This window comes from Anolis carolinensis, chromosome 3 (assembly GCF_035594765.1).
Source record: "Anolis carolinensis isolate JA03-04 chromosome 3, rAnoCar3.1.pri, whole genome shotgun sequence".
Lineage (NCBI taxonomy): Eukaryota > Metazoa > Chordata > Lepidosauria > Squamata > Dactyloidae > Anolis > Anolis carolinensis.
Window position 1 is genome coordinate 276,615,117 of NC_085843.1, and position 18,823 is coordinate 276,633,939.

The following is an 18,823-nucleotide window of genomic DNA, read 5'->3' on the forward strand; positions in this document are numbered from 1 at the left end:
ACACTGCTGCCATGACTCAAGACTATGGAATCATGAGAGCTGTAGTTTTACAAGGTCTTTGGCCTTCTCTGCCAAAGAGTGCTGATGATTCACCAAACTACAAATTCCTGGGATTTCATAGCACTAAGCCATGGCAGTGAAATTGGTGCCAAACTACAATCATTCTACTAAGTGTACCGTAAGGGAGAGAAAGGAAAAGGGCCGAGAAGCACAGCAGAAAACAATCCACTATGCAGGCAGAAGGTCTCAGGTTCATTCTCCAGTATCTCCAACTAAAAATGAGAAGACTTTTGTTCTGACTAAAACTGTGGAAAGCCGCTACCAATTATTGTAGAATCAATCTTGAATTAAAGGTACTGACTTCCACTCCTATGGAATTAACATTGGGTCTTTCAACTTGAAAGTAGTTTGATCTTTCTGGATTAGTCTAGAAAAATATCTATTTGCTGGTTTGGGGATTTTGGCAGTTATAGTCCAAAAGGAATATTTCCCCAGCTCTCTGGCTTGATTGGAGTCACTCCTTGGGTGTAACCTCAGTAAATAGTGTTATACATACTTGCCTCGCTTGTTGTTCTACCAACAACACCTTCCAATCACATAACGAGGAGCCTAGGCACCTAGAGTTAGATCTGGCTACTGGCACCCTCAGTCTAGTCCGGTTCTAACAGACAAAACAGAGATTACTAAACCAAACAGGATTTGCAACTCAGGCATACTCTTGAGGTGTATTTTCCTTCTCCCAAAATAAACAAACTCATAATATTTTGTTGACATAAAGACTTTATTTTCTATTTTACAGTGCGTGGGAACTGTACCATGTGTCTAATGTCAATGGAACCATGTCTTTATGGAATTACGGGCATTTTCATTTGAAGGAAATGCATTTCATTGGGTAGAATGTGGTGGATATAATGACAACAACCCTGCAGGTGGATCAAGTTTGGTCTTCCCTGGGCAGGATTTTGATTCTGAAAGAATTTCTGGAAAAGGATGAATAACTGGCATGTCATGTTTGTGTTTTCCAGGGAAATGAGGCCTTTTGGGCCTTCCATGTGGATGCTGTGGATGGCTAAGGAAATCTGCACCAGGAGCTTGGAGAACATCGTGTTGACTCAAAACCGGAATGTAATAGATGGGATCACTGGTATGGTGATGGAAAGGATGGTGGTGACTGAATGAATCATGCTCTTCTCCAGATTCTCTTCCTTGTTCACCTGAGCTGTCATTACACTTGTGATCATGCCGATGCCCATGTCTATGAAACCAGTGTGGTGGTGGTGGTGGTGGTCGATGTGAACATCTGCCAGGAGGGCAAGGAGGTCCATGAGGAGGAGGAGGAGGAGGAGGAGGCCCAAGAGGAGGTGAGGGATGTTTACTAGGAGGAAAATGATGTGGGCCACCAATAGGTGGTGGTGGTGGTGGTGGTCGATGTTCACAAGATCTACCAGGAAGGCAAGGAAGTCTGTGAGGAGGAGGAGGCCCAAGAGGAGGAAAATGATGTGGGCCACCAACAGGTGGAGGAGGGTGATGAGGTCCAGGAGGTGGCTGGAGTTGTCCTTCGCTCAGTTCAGAAGAATTGTGGTGGTCTTTGGGCCCTCTAGGGTCATGGTGGTCATGGTAAGAAGGTGGTGGACATCTATGCCGATGGCCAAAGCCGTGGCGGTGGTGGTGGTGAGGACGGTGGTGATGGTGGTGATGGTGGCGGTGGTGAGGAGGAGGATGGTGGTGATGGTGAGGAGGTCTGCATTCATGCTCAGAGGCATTGCAATGATGATATTCTCCTGAATCATTGTGGCTGTGGCGATGGAAGGGATGCCTGCCATACTATCCATACACAATTCAAGGAAACACACATGAGAGTGAGAAACAACAAAAAACTGACTTACTTCACAAATTATCCATCTTTACTTCACCTTATCCATATATCTTATCCATTGAATGCAACTGCTGTAGTTCTTAGTCTTTGAACTATGATCTATTCTTATGCATTGAGCTTACTACAAACAGTGTTTCTGGGAGGTCTTTTGCATGCACCACTTGTGAACACTATTCCCTACTTTTCCTGTATTTCTGATGCATGATAATGTTACATATTTTTGTATTGGTTAGTTGTATTCAAACCCAAGCATGGATGAAATGAGGAGCTATAGCTTAGTGAAGCCTGGAGATGCAGCCAATGCTAAAATACCAATACTATGAGGGGGGAAATGGGAAGTTAAGTTGTAAGTCATGCTTGATTATGTTTAATGGGTTTAATGGATTTCTATGTCCTCTGAAATATATGCAGTAGTATAAAAAAACAAGGAACATTCTAAACAAGGTTTTATATGATGATAATCCATGCATCCTACCCCCCACACAGTGGATCTAACTTATTACACATTTCATCCTATGCTACCATAAAAATTATCCTATTATGTTATTTATTTATTTATTTATTACAACATTTATATCCCGCCCTTCTCACCCGAGAGGGGACTCAGGGCAGCTTATTGTTGTCATATTGTTATTGAGCCCCTGGTGGTACAATGGGTTAAACCCTTGTGCTGACAGGATTGCTGACCTGAAGGTTGGGTTGCTGACCTAAAGGTTGCCGGTTTGAATCCAGAGAGCCCCCTATGCAGGGACATGAGAGAAGCCTCCCACAGGATAGTAAAACATCAAACATCTGGGTGTTCCCTGAGCAACGTCCTTACAGATGGCCAATTCTCTCACACCAGAAGCGACTTGCAGTTTCTCAAGTCGCCCCTGACATGAAAAAAAAAGTTGTTATGGATATTATCCAAAACAGAGATAGTAAAAAGTAAGTGTTCTCTGGTGTACGGTTTAAAAAATGTCTATGTGTGCGCCATAGCGTGATTTCACAATTGCAGAAAACATAACAAAAATAAAAGCTTTTCTTTCATGCCTGATTGCAAGGATAAAATGGGATTGTGGCAAGTGCTGTTTTAGAATTTTACACTGGCCCATCCGAAATGATGTGTGGACCTTTGGATCATAAACTCTGACAACAATGCATATCAGAATTATCCAAGATGTGAAGGTACTAGTCACAAGGGACATCATAATTTCTAAAACTATATTGGTGTATCATTTGTTGGGAAACCCTGTTGCCTTCAGATCCTGCTTCTGGGTTTTCCACAGGCACCGAATTGAATACTATATGAATAGACTCTGAATTAGAGAGACCTTTAGTTGGGTCCTTTGTGACTGCTACGTTCCTTTGAAGCACACATTACAACTGTGGTTTGGAGGAAATACTTTAGGACTGTAGTTACAATTTGGCTTCTATTATGTATTACCGTATGTATACAAGACTAGTCATTTGAACATTGTGACGTACTGAAAATGAGCACCCGATGGGCTTTTTTGCTTTTTTAATGCTACACTGCAAACTGCTTTTGAAATAGCAGAGAACATGTTGGGTGTAGTAATTTGCATCTGCTATCTGCTAATATTCTCAAACTTTATGACCATGTCACAAAGGGGGAAATGGGGATAGTCACTTACGGGAATAGCGTAGATTTCACAGGAGTCTAGTTCAACTTCCTTTGGGTCAATCGTGTCTTTAATTAATCTTCCTTTGCAGAACCCAACATGCTGCAGAGAAAAGGGGGGAAAGTAACATATATTTGTGAACCAGCCATAGGTGCCACTAGATGGGGTTGCTGAAGATACTTTTCCCAGGAGAAAACCAGATTACTTATTTCAAAATTTCATGAACAAAGCTTATGCCAATATTTGTATTATGGTTTTACGTGGTTATGTGTATCGTGTCCCAGGGGAAGATAAACAGCTCAAATTGCAGGGAGTTTAATCATTAAACATTTCTGGTCCCGGAAGGCCCTATGATTCCTCTCCTGGCAATTGGGTCTTTCCTGATGTTTTCCTCCTCCTCCTGAGGCACTCTTTTGCAATAATCCGTCCAAGTCTGCTAGTGCTGCAAATCAGAAGCTTAAAGCACTCTGCAAATATGCTTTTGTGGCCTGTGTTGTATAGCTGCCACATTTCTGAAGCTGACTCCAAGTGACATTAAATGGTCAATGTAACCATTCCAGAGCTTCCATAACTTTATTCACCAAATTGTTGCTGATAATGGTTGAGATAAAACTCATGGTGCATCTACGTACATTGTGAAATGAATATAATTTGATACCAGATTAACTGACAAGGCGCAATGTTATGGAATCATGGGAATTGTAGTTTTACTAGGTCCTTCAGCCTTCTCTGCCAAAGAGTGCTGGTGCTCCACCAAACTACAATTCCTAGGATGCCACAGCATTGAACCATGGCAGTTAAAGTGGTGTCATACTGTATTTGTTCTATGGTGTAGATGCACTCTTGGATGTATGTATAGCAACTGGCATCCTATATTGCAATCACAGATTTGAAACCCAGAGATAGGGATCTCTAGCTGTTCCATATTCAGTAATATTCAGTAACCTGTGTATTTATTATTGCAGCACTATTACCACAATCATAAATGCCCCCTCAACCTATCAGCAGCTGCACCAAGCAATGGAGGTCTGTTCTACCAGTGATCAAGATGCAGTACGATGATATCTTCAGCTTCTCCTGCCAACAAACAAAACTGCAATCATCCGAAACAGGACCCCTGTCCAATTTATTGTCCCACCTCAGATCACTGACAGAATGAGGTTGGAAACATCATTCTGCCAAGTCACAATTGCTAGGACAACTGACCTTTACTGTCTAGTGCAACTGCTGATTGTCAAGGTAGGTTTAGGGGTTGGTTCAGGAGACAATACATAGTTATTTGTGACTAAGTCTTAGACCTCCTTAACTCTCTACTTACTGCGGCTCGGCCATGTAGAAATTCGCATTCTGACACCTGTTTTGCAGCTGTGGTTCGAAGGCAGCTGGTTTCTCTTATGGTAAATTCAATGGTATATGCTGTACGACTGCCGATCTGCATAGGGCAGGAAAGGGGCAAATCAAGAACATCAGCGAAAATAACTGGTATATCAAAGCTCACCTTGCTAGTTGTATTTGACAAAGAATACAGGGAAAACGTAAGCAGCTCAACTGACATGGTTACTGCCAATACATTCTAGGAATATATTTGTTAATCATGCTGAAACTTCGGCATTATTCTAATATACATGATACACTGGTAAGATTAATCTTTCCTGGTAAGAAGGGGGATAACAGGGAAAGCTTCATCAACTTTGTCATTGGGTTGTTGTGTGTGTTTCTGGGCTGTATGGCCATATTCCAGAAGTATTCTCTCCTATGTTTCACCCACATCTATGGCAGGCATCCTCAGAGGTTGTGAGGTATACCTTCTGAGGATGTCTGCCATGTTAATGTGGGATATGTGTATTGATAGTGTTTAAATGCAACTTGTGCCATGCTTATATTGCAACTGATTGCATCATCCATAATGTACCATAGTGTGGAAAGAATTAATTTCCAAGAAGCTATGATGACCTTGATGTGTGGCTAGAACTAGGGAGCATCCAGACACAAGTGTTTGTGCATAACGATTGCATCAGTTCAGTTCAGTTCAGTTCAGTTCAGTTCTGTCTGCCTAGAGTTTGAGTCAAGTTCTGTTGGAGAACAGAGCAGTCCTGTGTTCGTCTGTTGTCTGCAAGTTTGTTTGTGTTGATTATTGCTGCATACAGTAAAACTTTGTAAATAGTTTTACCAACGTCTCTGAGTGTCTCTTCGTTCTGCGTTCCACTGCTTCCATCCAACTACTGCTGCGCTGCAAATACTCTGACATGCCATAGATGTGGGCAAAATGTCAGGAGAGAATACTTCTGGAACATGGCCATACGGCCCGGAAAACACACAACAACCCTATGATTCCGGCCATGAAAGCCTTCGACAACACAACTTTGTCAGTGTTGCTGTGTCTTCATGACACCTCTGACCTCATCACATGCAAGATTCCCCTGTTTCCACACACGTCTAGACAAAGCAACATGGATCCCATCATATGGTGCAAGGGAATATCCACCTCTCACCTGTGCTGTTTTGTCTGTGAAATGTCTCTGAAGTGTAGGGAAAGCAAGGGGGGGGGGGCAATGGGGACAGGATGGACTGGATTTGGTTAGAGCACATCTTCCGAGCTCTCAATACATGTGGACACAGGAGAAAGTAGGGGAAAACACATGGGATGGGATCTGTCAAATTTGCATGACCCCATGGCAAGAAGTAATGTCTAATAATAACTAAACACAGCTGTCTGTTCTAAACAATATCTGAGAAATATGCACCATGATAAAGGTTCAAAGCATAGAACACAATATGTATATTAGAGCATCATATACATAATAATGTTAACAATAATACAAATAATAATACAACTGATGACCAAATCCAGTCAGCTGTAGTGGCACACAGTTGTAACTTACAGAGTAGTAACTTACAGAGTATAAAGATTTATAGACTGCAATCATCCAGATTTAAATGCTACACAGAGCAGTTTTCAGTATAAAACATATATCAGACATATATCAACCAGACTCCAACTAAAATTTGTTAGCGACACGGTATGTGTACATTCGGTCTCTCCAAAATGTTTTCCCCGGGTCTGTCTGATGAAGTCTTTACTGTTTTCTCAGCCAGATTGATTCCAAGAAGATTCGCCATGACTTGCCTTGAGGCTGAGAGAATGTAACTTGGTCAATGTAATCAAGTCTGTTTCCCAGGGCCCTTCCACACAGCCATATAACCCAGAATTTTAAGGCAGAAAATCCTTCAGTATCTGCTTTGAACTGGGTTATCTGAGTCCACACTGCCATATATTCCAGTTCAAAGCAGAAACTGTGGGATTTTATTCAGTTGTGTGGAAAGGGCCCCAGAGCCCTAATCTGCTATAGAAACAGATTCACTTCACAACTTATGATCCAGGTTGTTAAAAGCACAAGGGCAGTGAGGCCAATCAATAGAGTAAAATGTATGTTTAAAGGGACTTGTGACAAAGCAAGAATTTGAGAGGAAATCATTTTGGATTATAATTTCCAGAGTTACCCACCTAGCATGGCCAGTGGGTTTGTGACCCCAAAGCTCTGGTCCAAGTGTCCTGTTTTCTTTTTGGAAAGTTACTTTAGGGAAGAATGGATGTGGTAGCTGAGTCCCTACATTGAGATTGCATAGTGTCAATGTTTTTGTTCAGAGTTACTCATTACCAGTACTGTATAATTTTTATATCCCGTGACAACATTATGTGACTGAACCAAAATGCCAAATATACTTCACCATCCACACGCAATTTACAGTGAGCATCTGCTTGCATGCACATTGTGCATCTATGCTACCTTGCATGCACAACACCACTTCTGCAACGGGATACAAATATTCCACATCAGATAGAAATATCTCACCACTTCTATTGGGCAAGATGCTGACAGAATTCTAGCTATTGACATATGGCCATCCATAAATGAGTGCCTTTGCATCATCATCATCATCATCATCATCATCATCATCATCATCATCATCATCATCATCATCATCATCATCATCTATACCTCTGATACTGGGATTTAAAGTGGATTCCTTCCTCTCCTTCTGAGCCCCACAGATTTACTTTGCTTTCTTCATATGCCATAAGTGATATAACCCCTCCTGCCTCACTTTTTCCTCTTCTTTCCTCCTCTATTTTTCTTTCAGCCTTAATCTTGAGCACACAGCTCCTGCTAGAAAGTGGTTTTACATTTCAAGGTATTTCCCACTGTAGAGTTCCACTCAAAGGGAACATGGATCTTACTCGTAGCATTTGCTCGCAACAGCTAAGATACACATAACATGCCCATCTGTATTTTATAAGTGTTTTTATGAATGTCTGATGTAATTTAATAACTTTTTAATTGATTCGCAATGTATTGTACAATTTTATATATGTATTTTATTGTAAGCCGCCCTGAGTCCCCTATTGGGTGAGAAGGGCGGGATATAAATATTGTAATAAAAATAAATAAATAAGATGTTTCCTGATTATCTGCATCCAAAGTGATAGCCTTTCCTATTATCATGTCTGATGAACTCATCCCTTTGTCTCCCTGAATATTTTATTTTGGTCAATGGCCAGCATTGATGTAATATTGCTATTGCATGAAGATATTCATAACTGGGATGATGTCCTGGCCTGTGAAAACTATGTATGAAATTTCAACTAGTATCTCACAGGTTAAGTTGGATGATACACTGATACTTACTGCCATAAAAATCTTTTGGACTTTCTCCAGCTTGAAATAATGTGTTTGATTGCTCTCCTGATTGTATTTCTCCAATAACTTTTGTGCTTCTTCTCTGTAATTTTCTGCATCTTCTAGGACTGTTATTCTCACTGGGCAGTCCTTGCATTCGTATAGTTGTGACGGAACTGTGAAAAGCGTACAGTTATCAACATTTTCACCCCACTGGCTTGAAGGCACACAAAAAGGTAGAAGCTTGCTGGTTTATATACAAATAAACAAGAGCAAGAACCAATGTGTTCAGACTTTGGCTGTGTTTCAAAGATTTCAACCCAAAATGTTAAAAATTCTAAAGTAGTAGTTATAACAGCAATCCAGCATTGCCCTTTATACAATAATGTTCCAGGTTGCCTATTTTCATTTACATTGTTTAATCCATTTGATAGTTTGTTCCAGAATTCACCTCGTAAGCAGCATAAGCCTTCCCAAATGGCAATTTTCATGTAGCTGGATGGTGGTGGTAGTGCATCATCTATGATGTGTCCAGATGTTCTCTTATAGATTGATATACTGCAAGGGGCATTGGAAGGGACTTCTAGGGGTCTTTGGAAAATAGCTGGATGTTTTCCTGCTGATTCCCTAATTCTCCAAGAACAGAAGAATCTTTGTGTGATTGGAGGAAATGCACTGCTTGCAAAGTGGGCTTTTGGAACAGAAGGAATTTGGCCATTGAGCAGTTGGAAAAGAATTACAACCTCTGCAGCCACCCAAAAAGTGATTTGCTATAGTGTAAATCTGATTTATTCTAATTCATACATCAATAGGATGCCAGCCTCAATTTACACTATCAACCACAGTGAGCTTTGGCAATACCTAGAGATAACAGGTATTCTTTGATGATTTTATGTTATTCTAAACTCTTTGCATATAACTGAAACACCATTGTGATCTCGCATAAAAAGCAGGGTTATTGTAATTGACTTATGGCATAGGTTGATGGTTAGGATTAAGGCAGCATATCTGGGAATGATGAGAGGTATAGTCCAGAGCATCTAAAGACCATTGAGTTTGAGAAGATTTGTTGACAAACCATGTCAACATTTTAAAAAGTGATGGCTGAAGCTCTGGAGATCATCAAAGAAGGTGTTGGCTATACCTGGGCTCATGGTGCAGTTGTATCCATACAGTTTGTCTCTCTTGTATAATTCGTTTATATGCACAACAGCTTTACATTGTCCGAACTCCTAGAGAAGACAAAAGAAGAAGAACCTGTCTTTTAAACTATGCACAAAGAAATACGTTCCAGGAGGAAGGAAAACTGGCATTGAAGCTCATAATGTCATGTGCGTTCCGCTGCCATGTTGTCCTCCACTGTTGATAGACAATCCCATCACTAGCTGCAATATTCCCATCACCTATTTATCTGCTTTTGTGATGGCATGTTAATAGTAGCATGATGTCAGGGGATACTGATGATACCCAGTTCTGTATCGCTTTTATAAGTGATGCCAACAAGGGCTAACATAGTTGTCCGGATGCAGTAAAGGACTGGATGCATATGAATAAACTGACGCTTAATGCAGACAAGATGGAAGAGCTAGGACTGGGATCATAACCTATTCTGAATGAGGTTGTGCTCTCTCTGAAAGATCAGGTCATAGCTTGGACCCAGCATTAGCTGGGAAAATGGTTCCAACTTTGAGTGGTGTGCCAGCTGGACCCTTTCCTGGGGAGGGCAGATGTGGACACCATGTTGCTCTGGAATTGAAAGTCTTGCAGGCCACATAAAATGACATGGCAGGATGGATTTGGCCTGTGGGCCTTGCACTTGACACCTATGCCATTTGACATTGGTCTTCCAAGAACTGCATTAGTTTCCAGTTTGCTTCTGAGCTCAATTCAAAGTGCTGATGTTGACCTAGAATGGTCTAAATGAATTGGGGCCGAGATATCTGGGTCTGCCATGTGAGCCTGGTACCAGCAATTTGACATCTTTAATGGAGGCCCTGTTGTGTGTCCCAGCAACACCTTGTAAAGTTTGATCGACATGTTCACATGACAGCGCTTTCTTACTTGCACTTCAACTGTGGGAATCCCTCTCCAAGGAAATTAGGCTGGACCCATTTCTCTTAAGTTTCCAGTGGATTGTTCCTTGACTGCTTTTAGGAGTTTTTAAAGTGTATTTTAATGTGCTTTTGTGTTTTTATTATTTTAATTGGTTTATATTTGTTTAAAGAAGTAATAAAATAAACAAATGATATAGGTAAAGGTAAGTAAAGGTTTTCCCCTGACATTAAGTCCAGTCGTGTCCGACTGTGGGGGTTGGTGCTCATCTCAATTTCTAAGCCAAAGAGCCGGCGTTGTCCGTAGACACCTCCAAGTTCATGTGGCCACTGGCATGACTGCATGGAGCGCCATTACCTTCCCTCCAGAGCGGTACCTATTGATCTACTCACATTGGCATGCTTTTGAACTTCTAGGTTGGTAGAAGATGGGGCTAACAGCAGCGCTCACTCCACTCTCTGGATTCGAACCTGCAACCTTTTGGTCTGCAAGTTCAGCAACTATTATCTATATCATTTGTTTAGATAATGCCAAATCTCTATACAATATTTTACCTAGTTCTACTCAAATACTGAAATGATAGTGTGAAATAGCACCTGTGAATTTTCGATTAAATGCTGCAGACACAATTTATATTCTGTGTGCATTCAGACGGGTTAAAATGACCAGAGAGTCCCAGAGTTTGTACTTGGTCTTTCTTATTTTATTTTGTTAATCTATACCCATTTTGTTTATTCTCAGAATATTTTTTGTCAGCCCTTGGTACAATCAGAAGTTCCCAAAGTCAGTTTATTGTAACTTGGGGAACATTCAGACTGATTAAAAAGTCTTAAATTCTATTCCTATTTTTTCCAATTTGTCCTTAGCATAAAAAGAACAGGGACAAAATCTAGATGCACCTAATGTTGTACGTTAGTTCTGAAACATGAACTGGTTCAACAGAAAATTAGAAACATTGGTAAGAATTGAGCACACCAAAAATATGGCTAAAATTCCTCTTCAGGGCCTACAACACATATGTTTATTGTGATGGAGCTACATTGCAGACACAGTGTGCAACTATGCTAGTGGATTGCAATGATAGACCACAGAGTCCTGTGCAAAATGACCTGTAGTGTGTTGCAACGTGCTGCATATCAGGACACATTGTGCAATGGGACACAGTGTACATTGGAACAATTTGCCAGTGGTTATACTACTTGCTCCACTTACGCAATGGTCCCAGTTGCACAGCTTTGCCTCTGCTCCCATCCTGAGAATAAAAACATTGCACAAACGGCTCACTTCAATTTTACATTACTGCATATTGGTTTATGGGGATGTAACTTCCCAACAGTATCTCCATCAACATTTGTTAAGTTCAAAGTATTGCAAGACTTTGAAATTCTATTTTACAGATCTGAACTCATTTTTTTCCTAATCCTCATAGTATACACATGCATTTTTAAGAGGCATGATTCACTCAGGAGTAAGTGAATATACAAGTGCATTGGCTGCCTATAGCTAAGTCCACCTCCACATGTGAATGGTGTGAATGGAAAAAAGACACCCTGCACGCCTTCAGTTCTGCAGCAATTTGACAAGTTGCCAACAGAGCCGGCCCTAGGTAATTTTCAAGTGTAGGCGAACATAATTTTGGCGCCCCCCCCAAACCAATCACTGAAAAATAAAAGCATTGGATAAGCGAAAATGTTGGATAATAAGGAGGGATTAAGGAAAAGCCTATTAAACATCAAATTACATTAAGATTTTACAAATTAAGCACCAAAACATCATGTTTTACAAGAAATCAACAGAAAAAGCAGTCTCAACTGCGCCCCCGTATGTTTTGCGCCCCAAGCGACCGCTTAATTTGCCTCATTGTTGGACCGGCTCTGGTTGCCAACACCCACCGCTAACGTCCTTGTTAAGGCAAGCAAGGCCCCAGATTAAGAAGAGTCCTTGAGGCACTGTGGACCAGACAATTAGAAATCATGCTTTCTTAATGGTGAGATGCATACAAAACAAACAACTGGAGAGAGAGCCCTTGGGATCTTGCAAAAGCTGCTTGTCTCAACATGTCCTGTGACTGGGAAAATGTTGCAGACACAGATATAGGATGGGTGATGTCTGGCTTGAAAACAGTCCACATGAAAGGAATCTAGGAGTCATAGTAGACTATAAGCGGGATGTGAGTCAAGTGTGTGATGCAGCAGCTGAAAAATCCAATGCAATTTTAGGCTGTCTATTGTCAAAGCCTCCGGTGGCTCAGTGTGTTAAAGTGCTGAGCTGCTGAACTTGCAGACCGAAAGGTCCCAGGTTCAAATCTGAGGAGCGGAGTGAGTGCCCACTGTTGGCTCCAGCTTTTGCCAACCTAGCAGTTTGAAAACATGCAAATGTGAGTAGATCAATAGGTACCACTCCGGCGGGAAGGTAACGGTGTTCCATGCAGTCATGCCGGCCACATGACCTTGGAGGTGTCTACGGACAATGCTGGCTCTTCGGCTTAGAAATGGAGATGAGCACCAACCCCCGGAGTCGGACATGACTGGACTTAACATCAGGGAAAACCTTTACCTTTACTATTGTCAAAGTCAGGGGAAGTCATGGTCCCACTCTCTTCTGCTTTGGTCAGACCTCACCCAGAATAACCCTGTGTCCACTTCTGCATACCAAAATTCAAGAAGCTTATTGACAAGCTAGAATATGTTCAGAGAAGGGCTACCAAATGATCAAATACTTGGAGACATGATAGCCATGTTTAATATTTGAAAGGATGTCACACTGAGGAGAGGGCAAGCTTGTTTTCTGCTGCTTTGGAGACTGTGACACAAACCAATGGATTCAAATTGCAAGAAAAGAGATTCCACCTAAACATTAGGAAAAATTTTCTGATGCTAAGAACTGTTTGGCAGTGGAATATGCTGCCTTAGAGTCCAGTGAAGTCTTACTTTCTGGAGTTATTAAAGCAGAGTTTGGATGGCCATCTATCCAGGGTGCTTTGATGGTTGTCTTCCTGCATGGCAGAAGGGGGTTGGATTATATGGTCCTGGGGAGGTCTCTTCCAAATCTCTGGTTTTATGATCATTTCCCATGCCCCCAACTGCAATGCCTTGGAAACCTTTTGATTGAAACACTGCTTAACTTAAGAAGTCAGTTCTTGAGTTCACATTTGGTCATTTACATCAATAACTATGAATCCCAAAAATTACAATATTGTAAATACAGTTTATGGTCTTGTAAATATTGAGCAGGATGGTGGTGTACATTTCAAAAGTAACAAATAATGAATGGGATATACATTAATTTATTCTCCAAATGAGAAATATTTTATAGTTATTTTCATAAGTTACTTTCAAAGGGCATTTTAGATTATATCTTTTTTTGCAATTGTAACAATATTTGTTGTTTGTTTTTATAGTTCCCCGTTTTGAGGCATTTGTAATTTTTAAAAACAAAAAGAATACTGAGTAACACAGTGGGTAATAAAATAACTGACTCTTTAAAACTTGGTAAGGAATACTAACAGCAAATTATAGTAGCCTCTCAAGCAAGAGTCAAAGAAAAAATAATTTAAATAAAAATTAAAATACATGTATAATACAGTAAAACATTACATTACATTTAATTAGGTTAAATTTGTCTTTATTTGCTTTTAATTACTATATTCCAATGTTAATACCATGTCAATACAGATTTTATGGTATAATATAGTATGGGTATTAATTAGGCTTATTTTTTAATAGTAATGCTCAAGCCACAAGAACGTACATTTGTCTGAAATCTCCCATTTCCCATGGGTTACAGTTAAGTGAGAGTTTCCTATACTTTGAAAATGCTATGATGATTCATAGGAACAAGGAAGTCTTTAAAAGTATTTTCTCAAGTCCTGAAAAAGTAAGATGAAAAGAGCATGCAATAGGTTGGGATGGGAGTTATGGGGCCCTCCATATGTTGTTGGACTGCATAGCCAGGATGCAGAAGAATGCTGAAGATGCAGTCCATCAATGCCTGGGGGACACTATATGTAAATAGCCGATGTGATCACTCATTGCTATAATCTTGATGTCAAATTGAACATGATGTTTGCTGCATCAAATGTGTCTAGACACTTATTGTGAAAGCTACTTGGAGAACATCAATGGGAGCCCCAGAAACACAGTTACTTGCCGTGCTGCGGTAGAAACGCCGCTCTCCACAAGACGACCAGTGTTTCCCAGACACTACAGGGCATTCGGTATCCAGCACATCAAGAGTCAAGTAGACCATGGATGCATTTTCCTTAAAGGGAAACGGGGAGAAGAAAATACAACAGGTTCACTCATGCTTCCACAGGCATTTGAGATGAAGAAAGAGACATATTCAAATAAATAACGCACACATCAAGGCTGAGAGACATTTTGGGGGTTTCCAAATGTATTTACGATTCGGTTTTGTTAGAAATCAAACACCGGAAACTCGTGGAGACTTCTGTGAGATGAGATATAGAAGGGCTAACATTCAATGGTCCCAGGTTCAAATCCCGGGAGCGGAATGAGCGCCCACTGTTAGCCCCAGCTTCTGCCAACCTAGCAGTTCGAAAACATGCAAATGTGAGTAGATCAATAGGTACCGCTCTGGCAGGAAGGTAACGGTGCTCCATGCAGTCATGGAGCACCTCCATGACCTTGGAGGTGTCTATGGACAACGCTGGCTCTTCGGCTTAGAAATGGAGATGAGCACCAACCCCCAGAGTCGGACACAACTGGACTTAACGTCAGGGGAAAACTTTTACCTTAACATTCAATGAAGATTTATAGCACTAACAGCACTCTGCTTGGCCATGGACACTCACTGGGTGATCTTGGGCAAGCCATACTCTCCCAGTCTCCAAGGAAGGCAATGGCATTTTCCCCTTGAACAATCTTGCCAAGAAAACTCCATGATAGCCTCACTTTAGGATCACCATAAATTGGAAATAACATGAAGTCAATACTAACAAAAACAATGCTACCTAGCCTTCTCCATTTTGGGTGCTCCATTGTCCTTCACGTCCTTCTAGTTTCTCCTCCTTACAATGGTCACTAAGCATGTGTAGTCCCTTCTACTGTTTTGGGTCATTCCTTCAATAAGATTTTTTTAGATGGGAAAGGGAGTGTACTTCTGAAATATCTGGATGGCCTCAAGCATTTTAATACATTCTTCATGTTGGACCAAAATGTAACCTTATTCCTTAGCAAGTCATCAGACTATGAAATATCTGAGGGCATTATAACTAATAGTAAACGTCATAGGAAGCCTACATTTCAATAATAATTTGTTTTAAGACTGTGTTCCTCACAGTAAAATCCCTGTATCAGATCTGGTGAACATGTGAGCTTCTAGATGGTTTTGGACTCCATTTCCCATCAGCTCTAGACAACATGTTACATTGCCAGACTTGTTGGGATATACAGTCCTATAACATCTGGAGGGTCACAAATTTCAGTGACAATGATAATATTTATTTAGTTAATCTATTTTTAAAATAAACAAATGTTTAGGTAAATGTAAAGGTTTTCCCCTGACATTAAGTCCAGTCATGACTGACTCTGGGGGTTAGTGCTCATCTCCATTTCTAAGCCGAAGAGCCGGCGTTGTCCGTAGACACCTCCAAGGTCATGTGGCCGGCATGACTGCATGGAGCGCCGTTACCTTCCCGCTGGAGCGGTACCTATTGATCTACTCACATTGGCATGTTTTCGAACTGCTAGGTTGGCAGGAGCTGGGGCTAACAGCGGGTGCTCACTCTGGTCCCGGGATTTGAACCTGCGACCTTTCAGTCTGCAAGTTCAGCAGCTCAGTGCTTCAACACTCTTCACCACTGGGGCTCCAAACAAATGTTTATAAGCTGCTTTTTTGGAGTCACAGACTCAAGGTAGCTTACAAAGATGAAAATTGATAATGCTTACAAATCTACATCATATACAATTAAATATATAATCAAACTATCCACAAAATAGAAACCAGTAAAAAGCAAACCATTAAAAAGTACAACAAATGCTAATTGGTTATCCCATGTCTGAAAATCCAGAATGCTTCAGAATCTAAAATAGTCCACAGTGGTGGCCGAGAGAGTGACACTTTTGCCTCCTGATGGTTCAGTGTACACAAACTTTGTTTTGTGCACATAATTGTTATAAATAGTTTGTATAAAATACTCTCAGGCTGTATGTATAAGGTGCATATGAAACAGAAATGAATTTTGTGGTTAGACTTGGGCCCCAGCTCATCAGGTGTGTGCAAAAAATTCCAGATAAAAAATAATCTGGTCCTAAGCATTTCAGATAAGGCATTCTCCATGTGTATAAACAACGCAGTGCATGGAAGGCCTTTCCCTCTAAGTAGTGAACTTTCCAAGGCCTGATGAAACACAAAGGCTTTTACCAGCTTTAGGAATGAGGATAAGGAGGGCTCGAATCTAACCTTTTTAGGAAGGACCTCCCAGAGCCTGAGCAACCATCAAGAAGGCCCTCTCCTGTGTTTCCACCAGACATAACTGTGAAGGTGGTGGGATCGAGAGGAGAAACTCTCACAACAAGAGCAGGACTAAAATGCAGTCTTTTAGAAAACCTGACTGAGCAGTATAGGGATTTGTAGCTCATAACCAGGTCTTTGAATTCTGCTCAGTAACGAAACAGTAGCCAGTTGGGCTGTAGCAAGAAGAGTTGGTTGCTCCCTTGAAGTATGATATAAATATTTATGCGTAACCCCAGTGGTGAAGTGTGTTAAAGCACTGAGCTGCTGAACTTGCAGACCGAAAGGTCCCAGGTTCAAATCCCGGGAGCGGAGTGAGCGCCCGATATTAGCTCCAGCTCCTGCCAACCTAGCTGTTCGAAAACATGCAAATGTGAGTAGATCAATAGGTCTGGCAGGAAGGTAACGGCGTTCCATGCAGTCATGCCAGTCACATGACCTTGGAGGTGTCTACGGACAATGCCAGCTCTTCGGCTTAGAAATGGAGATGAGCACCAGCCTCCAGAGTCAGACATGACTGGACTTCAGGGGAAAACCTTTACCTTACTTAAACATTTATGCACATAGTTGAAATCTCTCCATAGGATGAATATTGAGTTTTGTGGAAGTGGTTCAATAAGGAATTTTTGGCTATATCTGCACCGAGGAATTATAGCAGTAAACTTCCATTATTGAAAGTGATGGAAAGGAGATTTGGAGATTGTGAGATATCTCTATCAGAGAGGTTCGCATAGGAAGGAACTATGGCAGTTCAAGTTATGTCTAACTCAGGCATGGGCAAACTTGGGCCCTTCAGGTGTTTTGGACTTCAACTCCCACAATTCGGCTGTTAGGAATTATGAGAGTTGAAGTCCAAAACACCTGGAGGGCCAAAGTTTGCCCATGCCTGATCTAACTGCTATAATTCTGCAGTGCTGATGGTCTCTTTGTTAAGACAATGGTTCACTCTTGGAATATGAACACACACTCTTGAATCAGTCCCAGGGATACTACTTACCAAATGTTGCACATGAGCATCCGCAACCCGCAAGAGAGTGAAGATGTAGCCATGCCTGCGATGCTTGTTGATCAAGTCAAGAGCCACTCCTGCATCTTTTTCTATCTGAGCGTCATTGCAATCTGCAGGTGCTAAGGCAGGTGGGCTCTCAGTGTGACAGCAGATGAGACCCACAACAAACACTGCCACGGTTAGCAGCTCCATTGGGGCTCTGCACCACAGACTGGCCTCTCCGCCTTCTGTCCTGCTCTGTTGAGTCAACAGAAGAAAAACCCTCCCAGAAACACACAGGTCGATATTCGAGAGGACAATGCTATTTTTTAAACAAAAATTGCATCAGTGTAACTAAAGCCCTTTGCCTTGATCTTTAGTTAAGAATGACAAACAAAGAATGAATGATTTATGAAGGAAGCAGTGGACAAAAAAAGCCCAAATGAGTTCCCAAAAAGAGGAACAACTTGTAAGTGGACTGAAATAAACAGGTGGACAAAGTGTTACAAGAACTAGAGATACAGTAGACTTCTACACAGCTATATAACCTAGAATATCAAGGCAGATAATCCACAATATCTGCTTTGAACTGGATTATCTGAGTCAGCACTGTCATATAATCCAGTTCAATATGGATTTTATATGTCTGTGTGGAAGGGGCCTCAGTTAACCATAACCCAAGCAACCAGCAAAAAATCTAAGGAAATAATACTTGAAATAAAATTGAAATAAAATTACAAAGCTGTTATTATACTAAAACTGTGTCTTTATTTGTCTTAATTTTCTTATTGCATTTCAATATTAATATCAAAGCAATACAGAGTTTATAGTATGGTACTACGCGGATCCAGAATAGGTTTCCACAGTCACTTACAGACCCACTGCCAAGACTGTTCGTGGAAGACAATCAGACTCGACAATGATGGATCACCGATGATGATGAGTATGGGGTATAGTATCAGATCTATTTTTAAAAGTAACTGTCCAGCAACCAGAACTACATTTATCTGCCATCTACTAATCCTTAATTGAGAGTCTACGTATTACTGCACTTAAGTAATTATAACAATAATAATAAAAAATTTAATTAATTTTTTCCAGAATAAGTACATTTTAGTGTAGGTAATACACA

The 18,823-nt window shown here is 40.9% G+C and overlaps 1 protein-coding gene across 1 annotated transcript; it reads right to left on the reverse strand.

Annotated features, from left to right (window-relative positions):
* Positions 1-762: 762 nt before the first annotated feature.
* On the reverse strand, positions 763-17,944 carry hrg (histidine rich glycoprotein). Its single transcript, XM_003225698.4, has 7 exons — positions 17,701-17,944; positions 14,379-14,489; positions 9,322-9,409; positions 8,187-8,353; positions 4,817-4,930; positions 3,511-3,600; positions 763-1,824 (listed from the first exon to the last, which is right to left on the reverse strand). The coding sequence occupies exons 1-7, from the start codon at positions 17,902-17,904 to the stop codon at positions 886-888; spliced, it is 1,713 nt and encodes a 570-aa protein (XP_003225746.3). The 5' UTR covers positions 17,905-17,944; the 3' UTR covers positions 763-885.
* Positions 17,945-18,823: the final 879 nt, after the last annotated feature.